This window comes from Sipha flava, unplaced genomic scaffold, assembly GCF_003268045.1.
Source record: "Sipha flava isolate LNK unplaced genomic scaffold, YSA_version1 207_pilon_pilon, whole genome shotgun sequence".
Taxonomy (NCBI): Eukaryota; Metazoa; Arthropoda; class Insecta; order Hemiptera; family Aphididae; genus Sipha; species Sipha flava.
Genome location: NW_020272813.1, coordinates 601,093 through 618,669, shown reverse-complemented (window position 1 = coordinate 618,669; position 17,577 = coordinate 601,093). Strand labels below are relative to the sequence as shown.

The window sequence follows — 17,577 nt, the reverse complement described above, 5'->3', positions numbered from 1 at the left end:
ATATAACATCAATCATTTTGGGACATTTTAAAGATAAATAATTGATAATGAATATGAAATCCTGATATCAACCATAGAGTAATAAATTATTGTAAAATAAAAGTTCCTATAAAATATTACTCTATGATATCAACTACGAATTAATATATCTAAATTCGTGATATCAACTAATCTTATTACTCTTTGGTCTAATATCACACGATAAAAAGAATTGTTATTACCAAAGTTCTATTATTCTATGCTAATACCATACTTGAAAATATAACTTTCTTCTTTTAATCAATATTTGTTACTTTTATAAATAATCATTTATGTATTAAAAAATACAATAAAATAAATTCATAAAAGTGGTAAAATATTTTTTTAATGAATAAATTATTAAAAATGCTCGCATATTAAATTTAAAATTGGTATGACTTTTAGTTTAAATAAAATTATTACTCTTATTGAATATCTACTTATTTTATTTTTAAAAATCATAACAATTGTTTTGTGTAAGGTTTTAGAAAAATTAATTGAACATATAAATTATAATGATATATATAATATAAATTAAAAATACTAAATTGTATGTTTCAACATTACTCTCCCTTTTTTATTTTCCTAATAAAAAGTAAAAATATTTAAAAATAATAACAATACTGAAAGATTTTCTTAAATGAATATATATTTTAAATTATATCATTCTAGATAAAGCATTAACTTTACTTTATCAAGTATTTTTTAGGCTTTATAAATTCCATACAGTTTTCATTGCATTAAATTGGACTGAACTATTATTTATTTATCTTAATTAACAATCAGAGCTTTATATATAAATTGAGTACCAAACAATTTTTTAATAACTAGAACATATAAATAAATATAATAATAATAAAAGAATGTTTAATTATTATTATTAAATTACTTACCAAATAAATAAATAATTATTAAAAATCCTATTACAGTGAAACTTCCCTTAATAGACACCTCTAAATAGTGGACATTTTTTGGGGAATGGGGACATTTTCATTACTTTTTTGTAGGAAAACCTCTAAATATGGGATACTAATGAAATTTTATCTTTTGATATTTAAATCATAAATTTAGAAAAATAATTCTGGAATGTCTAGATAAAAATCTACACTCGCAAATTGTATTTTATTAATATTACTCATTATGCTTTATACATAATTAAACTGTTACATCTTATCTTATCCATCGAGCCATGGAAATTTAATGACATTGATGTTGGAAGTATACAGGAGGCATTAGCAGCAGTGAAGGGTAAATACAATATGTATGTAAATATATTTTTTCTATCGAAATACAGAAATGTACTTCATTATTCTTTAGCATAGTGGAATTAGAAAATGCATTAACCTACGAAACAACCGCATCAAAATACGAAACATTCTAAAGTAACTGATTTTTTTTAATATATGTTAGTTTTGATTTTTATATTATCAATTTTTTTATCTTTTTACTTGTGAATTTTTAAAAATACATAAAATAATTAAAATAAATTAAATTTATTGTATACCAATATTTATTTATAAATAATTTTAAATAAATAAATACATTTTTTAATTATATTTTCAATTTATTATTTTTCTAATATTATATTTCTCCCTCTAAATATCAGACACCTCAAAACAGCAGACAAAATTTCAGCAACCAAGGGTGTCCAGTATTTAGAGGTTTCACTGTATTTAAAAATTCTAAAAGTAAAAATACTTTTAATATATTAGAAGTACTTTTCAATAGGAAAATAAATATTTGTTGAGTATAAAAATGATGTTGTACATTATAAAACATTGGTTCCAGTTTGATTTAAACTGTTTATTTTATCAGTCATACTTTTTAAGTTATACTAGATTTTTTTTTTATTTAAATTATACATATATATCAATATTTACATATTACAAAAAAGACAAAATTACATAATTTATCTACCTTCTATAAGCTGATTCTTGTGTTGAAGGCAGATAGTTGAATATATAAGTTAGGGCTGGCTTTAGCTCTTTCAGTGCTCAGTGCAAGAATCCCAGGCAATCCTCTATCTCAAACAACTTAAACATATAACTTAAATAGCCAGAATCTTGGTAGCTGGAAGGGTGGCCTCATTATTCATATTTTACCTAAGTCTCGTTCATAATCATAAATGACCAAAATAATTTTTCAAACATGAATATTTTCCACATATTTGTTAATCATTCAGAGAACAAACATAATAATACTTGTAATAGTATAATCATAGTTTATAAAACTGTAATTGTACCTATAAGAGCGGCCTATCCTTACGTGTCAATAAAATAATAAATAATGATAATTATAATAGTAATCAAATTTATATTGAAGCACATCAAAATTTTTTTTTAATTTTTTATTTATAGAAGATAAGTGTCACCAACGATTGATCAAATTTAATTATAATTTTGACGTCTTTCACGCGCCCTTCTGATGTTGGCACCCTGTGCCATCAAATATGTCGATCATATCTAGAGACGGCCCTGATATAAGTAATATAAATAAGTGACAAACTTTCCAATTTTAGTTATATGAACATAAAACAAATAAATCATGACCAGTATAAAAAGTAAATAAAATTTACAAAGATTTTGTAAGTATAAAAAAATATTTATACTGAATTATAAAATATAATTTAACAAATAAGTTATAAAAAAATATATTAAAAAAAAAAAATTAAATAGATAAAAAAATATAATAATAGTAACATTTAATAGTGGCATAATTAGTAGTTAAACTATGTACGTAGTATTCTTAAATAATTTTTCTTGTACATTTTTTATTGATAATAATAATATTAATGATAATTTATTTAGTTTTTTACCTACTAGAGCACCTCATATTTTAGACTTAAGATATGGTAATATTAATAATAAATTATCATATAGTTATTGACTTTCCAGATCCACGAATATCTGAAAAAGCAATAGATATATCTCCTACTTTTTGTACAACATTAGAAGTAGGATAAGGCAAAGGTGCTTCAGATATATGATATCCAGATTTTACAAACAATTCTTTAATTTTGTTGGGAAACTTATTTGGATATTCTATTTTGATATCACTATAGTTTAAACGAAAACGTGGAATATTATTAACATTAAAAATGTCTTGTGGATCTGTTTTCAACATGGATAAAAGTATTTCAACACCATCACGTACATCAGCAGAACCAGATATTAATCTTCTTCCACATATTTTTCCCGTTTCTACAGCTATAAAAGGTAAATGTAAAGAAGGTATTCTTGCAGTTTGGTTTATATATTGATGCTTATAGTTTAGATCCAAAGCATTGTTTAGTATGTAACCAGATTTAGTTAAAATACGGGATCCAAAAACAGAACCAAGACCACTAAAAAAAAAAAAAAAATGTAGAAGATAAATTAAATTATTATAAGTTACTATCATAAAATAAAATTAGAACTAATAAGAAATATACCTAATGATAGTTACATAAAGATCAAATACATCTGTAGTAGAAACTTGTAACCCTGCATTTTCAGCTGACCAATCAACACTTAAATCTTTAAAAAAAATAATAAATTGTATTAAATAATAATTAAAATAAAAAAGAAAATATCACAGCAATAATATCATGTTAAAAATATGATCAACACAGTGACGTATTTTCAATTTTTTCTGGGGGGGCTCCACAGTTTATACATAACTAATATAAACTATATATTATATTGTAATAGTTACATCCTTATACAGTTTTTGGAGGAAGTTGAACTAAATATATAATGTAATAATCGTATAGTCTTATGTAATATTATATATATACCTATATATTGTATTTAAAATTATATATTATAAAGTATTGTTATAAAATAAATTCTAGTTGTCTCGATTTTTTGGCAAACTCTATCACTTCATCAATAGTAATTTCAACTTCCCTGTGAATGTTTAACATAGCCAATTCTGCGAATATGTAAGAATTTTAGTTTATTTTTTATTTTTTGTAGATGTTCTGGGGGGGGTACAGTACCCCTGGACCCCCCCCCCCCGTAAATACGCCATTGGACCAACACAAAAACATCACCCAATTAATTCATGAATAGCTTTAAATTATACGAAAATAATGGAATTTCAGCATTTCAAAAATTTTAATTATTATTCATAATTTATATATGAAATTCTATGATCTAAATAAAGGCTAGCAAATTTTTAAATTTGTAGTTATATAAAAAAAATTAAATTTTTAAACAGTAGTGTGTACTACTAACTAATCACTAAAATAACTATTCTGATATTAAACTCAAATAAATAGATATGATAAATAAATATTCTTACAAATGTAGGAGAGTTGTTCAAAAAGTATTGGACTTTCTGTCCTCCCACGTAAACAAATGAAATGCTGGCGACCAAACTTAGTGAGGAAGTGGAGAGGACTGTCATACGCACGCATGCACTGTTTAATGTCATGATAAAGTTTCAGTCGCCGGCCGTCAGTCTAGTAGTATAGACTTCTTTTTTGTGCTCTGTAGTTTTTATCAAGTTATAAAATGACAGAAAAACTTGAGCAGCATTACTGCATTAAATTTTGGCAAAAACCAATGAAAACAATTCGCAAGATTCAACAAGCTTTTGGGGAGTCTGCCATGAGCAGTACTCGAATAAAAGAGTGATACAATTGATTCTAAAATGGTCAAATATCAGTAGAAAGTGAATCGTGTTCAGGCAGGCCATCAACAAGCTAAGTCGGAATGAGAATGTTATTAAACAAATGCAAACTTTAGTCACCGAGGACCGTCGTCTTACAGTCCGAGAACTAGCATAAGAAATTGGAGTCAGCATTGGGTCAATACATTTGATTTTAACCAAAAATTTGAAAATGAGAAGAGTGTGCGCAAAATTTGTTCCAAAGTTGCTGACAATGGAGTAAAAACAACTTCGTCTTGAAATTGCAAAAGACATGCTAGACGGTGCAAACAGTAAGCCGCATATAACATAATTTCAATACACGTTTTAAAATTGTTCACAAATTTGAAATATTTTAAAAATAGTATTTTAATTAAAATATTAATAATACATATAAGAATAAAATGAATCAATAAAAATATGAGCCTCATCTAAAATGTTACACTAAACTATGTTAATTAAGTAATATCAATAGTCAGTATCATATGTTAATTTTTTCAACAGATACATCATGTTAACCGATTTATATATACAATTAATTTTTTTCATATACTTTATTTTTACAAAATGAAATTCCATTTTTTATACAGAGATAATATTGCTGTTATATTTTATATAATAATTTTAAAATTAAATTCAAAATTGCCTACTTTTAATTCCATTTAATAATGATACAGTATCCATATTATTTGTGTTATTAATTTTACTTAGTATGTCTATTAATATTGGTCCTCCAGTACCTTTATTAGAAGTTAAAATACTATAATTCATAATGTTTTGTTTTAACATTGGTAATATAAATGGTTGATAGCCAGTAACATCATCTGGCTTTAAATATAATTCCAACTCTTTAGACATTTCTTTATAAAATTCTACAAAAAAAAGTTATTCAAATGATTTATATTTCAATAAGAAGTTAAATATAATACTATATATACATAATACATATATATATATGTAAGAAACAAAAATTCTTGTCAATGTACTGTAATTTTATTATACTTTACCAATAGGTCCATGTCGATATATTAAAGTAAGAGTATCAATAAGGCCATTTGGAACAGCAATTACTTGATCACGTGAAACATTTAGTACTGTATCTGACCAATCTTTTAGGTTTTTATCTTTAATTAATTTTGTGGTACTCAGTTCAATAATTGAATCACGTAAGCTTTTTGTAACTATTATGCCAGTTCTAAAAATAATGTACTATAATTTATTAATAATAAAAAGATAAAATATATAATAAATGTATAGCTCAATAAGATTATTTACTTTGCAAGATTAATGGAAGGTTCCACTAGAGTTTTCCACGGAAGAATTCCATATTTCATATTAGCATAATATAATCCAATCAAAAAACCTGGGACTCCAATACTTGAATTCAAACTGTATGCAGCACCAAAATCAATAGTCTTTCCTATTCCAGTTCGGTGGTCATAAATTATCATAACACCGTTTCTAAAAAGAAAATATAATTTGTTTCAAATATTATATGTGTATTCTATTCTATTATTTTTACCCTCCTAGTCCAGAAAGATGAGGTAATACTACAGAATTACACAATGCAGTTGTAATTGCTGCATCAACTGCGTTACCACCTATTTTAAGCATATCAGTTCCATACTTGGAACATTGAGCATCATCACTGGCTACATTCCCATGAGGTACTAACTTTAAAGTTAAAATTATTTTAATTTTATTAATTTCTATTATAATTTTACATACCTGATGTGGTCCATAATGAATATGAATCAACAAAATAATTAATAATCCAATACAAAATACCATACAAAAACCAATAATTAATTTAAGTACAGTTTTGTCATTGTCATTTTTAGCATAAAGTGGTGTTTTTTCATTACCATCATAATCATAAACAGCTAAAATGAAATTTAATATTATAAATATGTATATTATACAAAAATTATTTGATTTAAATGATAAAACATTGAAAATATTTTATATGATTTCTTAGTATTCTCTGGTACTAAGTTTACAGATCAATGTACAAATTTAACTAAGTAATGATACATTAATTACGAATTCAATTTGATTGATATTTTAATTTTAGAATTAGACTGATTGAAAGCAATATTTCTAAATCACAAGCATTTAATATACAATCATTTTAAAACGTAACCAATAGCATAAATTATTCATTCAAATAAAAATAACTTGCAAATATATAATATTTAGTAACTTTAAGATAATAAATTTATGGTTTAAAATTGTTTCAAAAAAATAAAAGATAATTAGTTATGATAGTCAAAAATAACCCATACAATGACTGGTTAATTTATCAATTGTGTCGACTTCCATTGTAGAAAAAATTCTTCACATCAAATTCAATTTAAATTATCTCATGATGCAACAAGTTGTAGACTTAAAAAGAAAATAATTACAACGGAATTATTTAATCACATGTAGGCTGGCATTCGAACTGTACGTTGTTCGTCTATACTTTTAAGATATTTTGGAAGCTCACTAAATTACAAACAATTGTAATTCTGACTTCAATTTTTATCTTGTTATCATAATGTGTATAACAAAATAAATTATATTTTATCCTGTGTATATGCTGTCATGTGGCATCAGGTAGTTGTTCCCCCGAGATAACAACCCGTGATAATAACATGAGATAACTAAAAAATCAAAAGTACCAATATCGAAATGTAAAAATCCCACAAACCCTACCGCCGCACAGTGGGATAGAATATAATTTAGGTGGCCAAAAATAATAGTAACATAAAATTGATTATATTATGATATATTATTATGAAAACAATATAAAAAAAATTATAAATATAATATTATTTTGAAGTTTTTAATGTTAGTTTAAATTAATACATGTTTATGAGTAATATTAATTACTATCGGTATCAGTTTCTGTCTCTCGAAGAATTGTGATCCCTAATTTCGGTATCATCTTTTAAAACTAATAACGACATAATTTCTGCAGATAATGACGATTTTTTTTTTTAACGACAATTTCTTAGAGAAAATATGTAAGGATTTGATACGAATAGAACATGCATAAGGTCTTCATTTGTATTCACTCTCAAATTTTTGCGAGTGTTATGCTCTCTATATTTTTTTTTTTTTATTTGATATTAAACCACAACAACATAGATTATTGGCTGAAATTTTATTCATATACAAAGTGTGAAAGAAGAGGGTTATACAGTGTATAATAGCTTAAATTAAATTGTATAATTTGGACAGTTTTAAGAACATAAATAATTTTGCAATGTTGTCCGGATCAGGGCCAAGTGCTTCATGAAGGTTGTCAGCTAGTTTGAGGTTGGCTCTAATGTCGTTGTATTCACGACAGAAGCATATGATGTGTTTGATTGTTGGAGTTTCACCGCATGAGAGACATGGTTCTTGGTTTGTTCCGGTCATTAGATGTTTATGGGTAGACCAAGTGTAACCTATTCTAATTCTATTGAGAATTACTTCGTGACGTCTGGAAAGTGGAAGGGTTGGCCATGGAAGAATACTGGGTTTGATTTCATTCAGCTTAGTGTGTAGAGTTGACCAGGTGTGTTGCCAATTTTTAAGGATGTATTTGGTGATGTAGTATTTTACGTCATGTAATGTGTGTGAGCCGAGGACTAGAGAGTGTGGTGATGAAATGGATTGTTTGTCATATGTGTCGGCTAACTCATTTCCAGGGATGCCGATATGACTGGGTACCCATATTAATGTGATATGTAATGTGACTTCATTAGATAGAAGATAGGAAATCTGATTCTGGATTTTTTTGGGATATGCTGTTAGGACGAAGATAGTTCTTGATGTTTATGAGTGTGCAAAGGGAATCAGTGAGTATGACGGAGTTGTTTATTGTGTCTTTTTATGATATCTAATGTATAAGAGATAGCTAAGGCTTCAGCCGTGTAGATTGAACAATAGTCTGGGAGCTTGATCATTCGTTTGGTTTCATTATATATAACTGCAGCGCCTACGCCTGCTTCCGTTTTGGATCCATCCGTGTAAAAAAGAGTGTGCTCTAGATATCCTTCGAGGATTGACTGTAGATCGTTTTTGTATGTGTTTGGCGTAGTTTCACTCTTGGGTAATGATGATAACTTGAGATTAATGTCAATGTACATAGTCCAAGGTAGATTAATTGGACATTCGTGGGTGATAATATCAAAGTATTTAAAATTAGAGTCTTGAAGTTCAGTTCTGATGCCATGGTGAATGTCAAGGTTGTTCTGGGCTCGTCTTACAGATAGGAGCATTATATTTATTTTTCTTATTATGCTTAAAGGTGGAGTGTAAGATAAGTTGAGTAGACAGGGGATAGGGCTCGATCGGAATGCTCCAAGGGTTAATCTCAGTCCTAGGTTGTGTACTGTGTCAATCATTTTTAGACTAGATTGTTTGGAATTAGAAAAGATAAAAGAACCGTATTCAAGTTTGGATAGTATGATGTGTATATTTGTTTGAGGGTTATAGAATTTGCTCCCCAAGAAGTGTGAGTGAGAGTTTCGAGAATATTCATTCTTAACATGGTTACTTTTCGGAGGTCTTTGAGGTGTGAGTTCCAAGTATTTTTACGGTCAAATGTGATTCCTAATATTTTAATTGATCTTGAGGTTTGTATTTGAGTGTTGTAAATTCTAACATCTAGTGAAGGGTATTTTGTGGTTCGAGTGAATATGATGCTCTGTGATTTAAATGAGGAGAAACGGTTTCCTGATATCTCGGACCATGCGGCAAGTGATAATAATGTATCTTGTAGATATGGTTGTATGTTTTGTGTATTTTTTCCGGAACACCAAATGTTCAGGTCATCAGCAAATAGGGAAGATTTAACAGGGAATTTGATTCTTTCGCTTATGTAGTTGATAGCTACTAGGAATAAGGTGACTGAAAGTGTGGAGCCTTGGGGTACACAATTTTCTTGGTTGAAGGTTGAAGAAAGATGACCATTAATTTTAACTTTGAAAAATCTATCTTCAAGGAAATTTTTGATGAAGATAAGTAGATTGCCGTTGCATAGGATTTTTTGTAGTTGTTCGATTATCCGGGGGCGCCATGTGGTGTCATATGCTTTTGCTATGTCAAGAGCGACAAGTCCCATGGCTTGGTTAGTTTCTTGGGATTTTATTATGTCTTTTTGTATATTATGTATGTTGTTGTATATGCTCCTGTTTTTGCGAAAGCCGTTTTGTTGGGGGGAAAGATAACAAGTTTTTTCGAGAAACCATCTCAGTCGAAAATCAATGATTTTTTCAAGTGCTTTGCACATTGTGTTTAGGAGAGATTTTGGTCTATATCTCTCTGTACATAATTTGTCCTTGCCTGGTTTTAAAATCGGGATGACGATGGCTTGTTTCCAAGAGTTTGGGATTTGTCCGGTATTCCAAATTTTGTTGAAAAGATGAAGTATAAAGTGAGTTGCTGATGAGGGTATGTTGTGTAGGAAACTATAAGGAATATCGTCGGGGCCAGGGGAGAGACTAGAAAATTTGGATAAAGCCCAGCTTAGCTCTTTTAAGCTAATCGGCAAATTTAATTTAAGAGGTGTTGATCCAGATTTTACGGACTGATGTTTGATTGAAGCTGACGGTGTCTACTAAAAAGGTTCTTATTTAGGAATGATTCATGATAGTTATTGTCAGAGCTGTTTGAGAAGAAATGGTTACCAAGAAGGTTAGCAACCATGATTGCATCAATGTGGAGAGTGTTGTCATTTATTATGAAGGTCTGTTTTTCTTTGTTGTTGCCACGTAAGGATCTAATTTTGCTCCATACAGAACTGGGATCACTTTTAGGACCTATAGTTAAAGTGAAAGTCTTCCATGAGGTAGATTTGCTTCGTTTTACGAGATACTTTGTTTTTGCACGAAGTTCTTTTAGACGTATGTAGTCCTCAATTTTGCCCGTTTTTTGGAACCGTTTTAATGCGATATTTTTTTTCCTTTATAGATTGCTTAATTTCGGGGTTCCACCATGGAACGTTACGATTATTTGGTGTACCGTTTGTTTTACCGATTGCTAGGTTTGCTGCGCTGATAATGGAATTGGTTATATGGGCAACGTCATTTTCAATCGGGCCGTTTAGTGGGGGAAGGTTTGTGTTTACATGGACATCAACTAGTTGTAAGAAGAGGTTCCAGTTGAGATTTTTTAGCTTCCATCTATTAGGTAATATAGATGGAATTGCTTTACTAGAGAGTAACTTGATCATGATTGGAATGTGATCGCTGTCATATATTTCAGGAAGGGTTGACCATGTAGTACGTTGGGCTAGGTTGGCACTGCATATTGATAAGTCAATTGAAGAAAATTTTCCATTCGTTGGATTGAGGTGAGAGGTTCACTACTATTGAGTAGAATAATATTGTCTACCTCAAGAATTTTTTCTATCTGTTTACCCCGGTCATCGGTTTTGTCCGATCCCCAACATATGCTATGACTGTTGAAATCTCCCAAGATAAGAAAGGGAGTTGGGAGTTGTTGTATTGTGTTCTCAATGTCAGAAGATTTGAATTGTTTTTGGTTGGGGATATTTATGTTGCAGATCGTAATGCTGCACTCGAGTTGTAAGGATATTGCTACCACTTCCAGTGAAGACTGGATCGGGATATGAGAGCTTGGGTAATCGGATCTAGCCAGTATTGCTACTCCTCCACTAGCTCGGTTGTAAGCTGTTCTATTGGTGGTGTAAACGTTGAAGTTTTTGATGGACGGGATATAAGTATTATTGAGATTGGTTTCTTGTAAACATAAAATGATTGTCATGATGTTGGATTATTAGTTTAATATCATTTAGTTTTTTTACAAGACCGTTTATGTTCCACTGTATAATGTTTATGTTCATTGTAGATCTTATATTTTTTTTTTTTTAGTATTGGGTTTCGTCTGTTGTTTCGTCAGGCATTATTTGGAATAATAAGTTACGAAATTTAGACAATTTAGTTTTCATTTTGGAGTTTGTAATCATGGGGTAGGTTTTTTCGATTAGTGCCATTAACATACATATTTTAATGTTTGCTTCTTTACATAAGGAGGGTATATTCACGGATTTATTTTTGGAGATTTCAATCATGTACTTAAACTGTGCATAAGTTATTGGCCAAGATTTATCGTCAGAGAATAAGGTTTGGGCCGGATTGAGTGGATCATCGGGGGTGTCGTCGTCATTAATTGTTGTAGAATTTGACAGTGATCTTACTTTGGGCTTCTTTGTTTTTGATTGTGGTTACTGTGTTGCATTTGGGAATTGGGTCGTTGGTGGAGACATTTAAGATGAAGTGTCAGATATAGCTCTTTTATATTGAGTACCAGTCTGTTCGGTTTGAAATATTTGTTCGGTATTAATTGTGGTTTGGTGTGGTGATTTAATGTGTTGTTCGAGAATATTTGCTTCCATGGTTTTATGATTGATATCTATGTTGGATATTGGAAGTGTTTTTGAGAGTAGAGGTTCTTCATTGGTGATCCTATTCGTTTGTGGAATATTATTTTGAGAGGTTTGGATTGTTGAATGATCTGAACCGATAGGGGGCGTTGCCAGGTCGATTGATGATTGGTTTATTTCAATATTTTTGGAAGGGGGGAAAGTATTTAATGGGGTTTCAATGTTGTCAGCAATGTATCTTTTGCATGTCTGAGCTGTGTGCCCAGTTGTCTTACATGTGTAGCACGTGATAGTGTCGTCCGTGAAAAAGATTCTGAACTGAGACTGGTTATGATTTAAGATTAGTGACCCGGGGAGTTTTATCGTGTCTTCGTGTTTGATGTACATTTGTCTACGAAAACTAAGTATGTGCTCGTAGCCCTCTAGGTTAATTCCCGCTTTAAGGTAGTTTATCTGTGATGTGGGAGATATATCTAGGTTGTTGAGGGAATGGAGTACGACTTGGTTCGGTATAGACGGGCATACGTTTGATATAACTATGCGCTTAGCTGGATTAAGTAGTCTGCGTAATTGTATTTCTTGTCCATTTATATTTATTACTTGAGTATTTGCCAAAAGAGATTCGAGAATTTCTTTACTGGTTAGAAATATACAGAATCTGTTGTTAGAGATACGTGAGACGAAAAGTATGTTTTTGGGTTGGACGATTTGGCCAATAGCTAGAATGTAATCTTTTTGTGGAACTCCGTCAATTGAATTAAAGACTATAGCTTGTTCTCTGTTAGGTGTAGACTCCTTTGCAGTAATGCTAGCGAAATTGATGGTTTTATCTAAATTGTTTGTATTGTTGTTAGATATCTGGTGAGTGTCATTAGTGTTATCGGATTTGTTTACGGCTGTGGCCGAGGTGACTGGGTATGATGGGAGGTGAGGGACGGTGTTCTTTGCGATAGCGGTCGGCGACGCTAATGAGTTGTGTGTATTCTATAGAATATTTTTGGATGAAGATGATGTAACCACTTTGGAGTTTTTAGACGGTATATTTGTGTTGGTTTTTTTGATTGTGGGTAAGATTTTGTTCTGTTGAGGATTGGTTTGGTGGGCATTTTGCCCGGAGAGTTTTTATACATTTCAAGATTACCGAAAAAAGTAGTATATATAATTATATGATAATCATATTACCTGTTATCGATGCAATGAAAGAAAACTATGGTTTTGCTATCGAAGCTATAAAAGCGCAATCACAATAGAATAACACACGTGTTGCTCTGTCGAATGAGGAACACGAACTGTCTATATTTTTTAAACTCTATTTTGAGCTTCCTGGGCTTCTTCTGATAATTGTTCTATATATGAGTAACATATATAGAATAACATAGGCATTATTCATTAATTGTTCAGACAAAATAGAATTTAAATATAATATAACAATTACCTATTGGGGCAGTATCGAAGTGCAAATAACATCAGCTCCATGTATTAAAACCTTATGTACGGTGAGTAGCATATAAAACCATGGATAAAGCGAAACAAATAATTTGCTGTATCAATAGCATATTTTTCAAACTCCTGGTCTTTAATTTCATAGCCACTGGCCATAGCAGTCAAAATAGTGCCAAATTTATTGACGTAAATACGAGTATGACATCCAAATGTGTGCGCCGTACGACGGGTTAAAAATATTTACTCAAAACAAAATCAAAAAAGTTTTGAATTAAATTAAACCTAATTGAAAATAAAACAATAATAATTATAATAATAAAAAAATTACATTATGCTAAGAATTTGAGTATAGAATATCTTGAACATAATTCTTAAATCTATAGTGAGACATTTCAAAAAATTTATACAAATAGAATTTGAAAAAGATAAAGGTCTTTTCGATTTTCATTTTTGAAAACATGAAATACATTATTAAAAGACTAATTTTGTGACCCAAATTTTAAACGAGATTTAAATATTTATACATTTTTTTTTTTCAAGATACATACAATTTTATTTTATTTATTCAACAAAAATGCATAACAATTATGATTATTATTAAGCAACTACAGTGGTTTCAAATAATATATTAATACAAAACATTTAAAGTACGCATTCCCTGTTTATGATTGATTTATTTCTATATTCAACTATTATATTTTAATTTTTGAACAGCATTTCTTTACGTTTTTTATTAAAATATGAAGATTTAACGCATATTATTGTAAATATATACCTATTATTAATAATTTTATTATTTCCAAGTTCTTTGTGTTATTTATTATCAAATCTAAATTATCAGAAGATTTGTGTAATTCGTGCAATTGTGGTACAGTATAATTTAATAATGCTATTGGTAATAATTAGGAATTTTCAATTTTTTTTTATTTTCATACTTATATGTCCATAATGTTAATTAATGGAAAATTTTAATAAAAAAACGTGTTGATTCATTTTTCGGTTGTTTTTATAGCTTTTAACACCGTCGTTGGTGTGTATAGTATAAATGTGTCCGGAATTGTAAGTATTCTTGCCCCTCGTATAGTATGATGTGTAGTCTCGTGAGAACATGCTTTTTTTTTTTTTTTATTATTTTATTTTCAAAAACAATCTGTACAAACAAGCACATTTAGTAATTTAGATATAGAATATATACATATTTTTTTTTTTAAAAAAAAAACAACAATTTTTAAGAAAGTCACCCATTGGTAACACCTATGAACTTATAGTTGGATTTGGATCACTTAAGGAGATCACGATTCCAATTACGTTTGAGCCTGCGAGGGGGGGTTACCTGGGATATGCAGTGAAGCCATATCTTTAATGAGAGAATTAGTACTGGAGTTGAGTTTAGATTGGAAACGGTGGTAGTGAATTTTGGCGTAGTCAGTGACATTAGTTACTTTGAGGTCGTTGTGTAGTGAAAGGTTTGTCATGTACCATGGAGCACCAGTTATAGTACGTAGGGCAATGTTTTGGAAAGATTGGATGGGGCGAATGTTTGAGGGTTTCGCCATCCCCCATATTTGAATATCATACGACCAGACAGGTCTGATCATTGTATTATACAATAACATTTTGGTTTTTAGATTAAGTTTAGATTTAAGAAGAGGTCGGAAGAGATGGAGTCTACTGTTGGCAGGTTTCCTTTTGTTTTGGAGATGGGGTTTCCAAGTTAAACGTTTATCTAAAACTATACCTAGATACTTTGTCTCGTTCGAGATAGGTATACTTTTATCTTTAAGTTTGATGGTAGGGCAAATGCCAGGGTGTAGAGCGAAAGTGACTTGGGAAGATTTGCTCTCGTTTATACTAATCATCCAGTTATTGGCCCAGTTATCTATAAGATTTAAATGTTCTTGAAGGTGTTGTGCAGCTATAGTTATGTCACTATTACCTGAGAGGATAGTAGTATCGTCGGCAAATGAAGCAAGTAGAGTGTTGACGGTTTTAGGGATGTCCATTGTAACGATGTTGTATAAGTCCGGTGAGAGGTCGCTACCTTAAGGGACACCTGCTTCGATGTTAAACAGTGGAGAGAAAGCATTGCCGTGTCTAACCTTGAATTTTCTGTGTTCTAAATATGATTTTAGGATAAGGTATAGTAGAGCTGGCATAAATTGTTTTAGTTTGAACAGAAGTCCATTATGCCATACTTTATCAAACGCCTGTGCGACGTCGAGATAAAGACCTGTACAGTATTTTTTATTTTCGAGCGCAGAGGCAATCGTGTCAGTTAGACGGTGTACTTGATGCAGAGTCGAATGTTTTGATCGAAAACCAAATTGAGTATTAGGTAAAATACTATGCTCGGATAAGATGGGTCTGATTCTCTTGAGGAGACATTTTTCAAAGAGTTTGACTAAGGTGGGCAACAAGCTAATGGGTCTATACGAGGTAACCATGTTTTTGGGTTTACCGACTTTCGGAATGAGAATTACGACATCACTTTTCCAGATGGCAGGAAAGTATTATAGACGCAGCATGGAATTATAAATAAATGTTAATAAAAATATCCCTTTCTTGGAGAGATTTTTTAAAACTTTGTTGATGATAAGATCATAACCTGGAGCTTTACCGAACAGAAGTTTTTTAATGATACTACTGATTTCACCTGGAGATATAGGTTTGGTAAGAAGAGACATGGGTAGAGGGGACGAGAGGAAATTGTTGACTATATCTGTATGACTAGGATCAGGTCTTGGATATTGATGGTTTTTGAATGTGGATTCTAAGTGCTCACCGAACAAGATAGACTTTTCAATGTCTGTTACTGCTAAGGTATTATTTTCTTTTAGGAGAGGTGGAGATAGCTCTTTGATTTTGGTTAATCTTTTTGTGGCCTTCCATAGAGAGTTGTCAGTGGTCTTTAAAGATTGAAGATAAGTGGTGTAGTTTTCGTATTTATATTTCGAGAGAAGTTTTTTCAGTTTATTGGAAATTAGATTATAACTGGTTTTGTCACTGAGAAGGTAGGTGCGTTGCCAGACAGACCTAGCATATTTTGAGATCGATATTGTCGTCCAAATAGGTTTTGAACGTTTCCCAAACAATCGGCCCATGTGTGAGAGAGGGTCTGGTAGATAAAGAAGGGGTTCCACCTACTGAAAGAATAACGGGGGAATGGTCACTGGCTATATCGCAAATATTTTCAATATTTTTACTCAGTGAATTAGAGGTGTTTGTGACGAAGAAATCGAGTATATCCGGATTTCTGTTTAAATGGGTGGGCCAATAGTGTAAGACCTGTTGGTGAGACGGAGGAGTAGTGATAGTTAGAAATGACTGAGTGAAGAATTTTCCCCCTGTGATTGTTGGAAAAACAGCCCCACATAGGATGTTTAGCATTAAAATCTCCTCCCGCAATAAAAGAATTACCTAGAGAGTTAAAAATTAACGTAGTCTTCTTGACGGATGGAATTACAAGGAGGGTTGTAAACCGAGGATATTTTAAAGGTGCATTATTAATTTTAATAGAAATATTTGTTGCTTGGATTGATGTTTTTTGGTAAGGAACTAGAACATTGTGTTGGATTGAATTGGATACAAGTATACAGGATCCAGCATGAGCTGTGCTATCGGGATGATCGGATCTATACAATGAATAATTATGGATTTTGAAGATGGATTTAGCATAAAATGGATTTCGGTTAGTAAGGCAATGTCGATTTTGTGGTCGTATAAAACAGTTTCTAGTTCATTTTTGTGTTGTTGGAGGCCGTTTGAGAGAAGAGTTATTGTTTGAGTTATTGTTAGTCATTTTTGAGAAATATTTTGTTTACAACAGTAGTGAGGAGAGAAATAAGGGGGTTAATTAAAGATTTTAAATCTAATATAAATAATGCTAGTTGCTGGGAAAGGGCATCAGAGGTGGTATTATTGACATGAGCATCATTGACCTGGGAATGGTTGGAGGGGGTGGTTTGGCTAGTAATCGTAGCATAAGAGGGATTATGTGTTGGGTTGAGGGGAATTTGGTTGGGAGTGATACCAATGGGTGCTTATACATTAGCGTTAGCATTTAATACATTTGAATTTGGATTAGAAAATGTTTTGGTGGTGTTTTT

At 30.7% G+C, this 17,577-nt stretch overlaps 1 protein-coding gene across 1 annotated transcript; it reads right to left on the bottom strand.

Annotated features, from left to right (window-relative positions):
• Nucleotides 1-2,718: 2,718 nt before the first annotated feature.
• Nucleotides 2,719-7,200, bottom strand: LOC112682629 (glutathione hydrolase 7-like). Its single transcript, XM_025553289.1, has 8 exons — nt 6,936-7,200; nt 6,379-6,533; nt 6,173-6,324; nt 5,926-6,111; nt 5,658-5,845; nt 5,301-5,522; nt 3,449-3,533; nt 2,719-3,361 (listed from the first exon to the last, which is right to left on the bottom strand). Exons 1-8 carry the CDS (start codon nt 6,970-6,972, stop codon nt 2,890-2,892), a joined length of 1,497 nt encoding a protein of 498 aa, XP_025409074.1. The 5' UTR covers nt 6,973-7,200; the 3' UTR covers nt 2,719-2,889.
• Between the last annotated feature and the right edge of the window lie 10,377 nt (nt 7,201-17,577).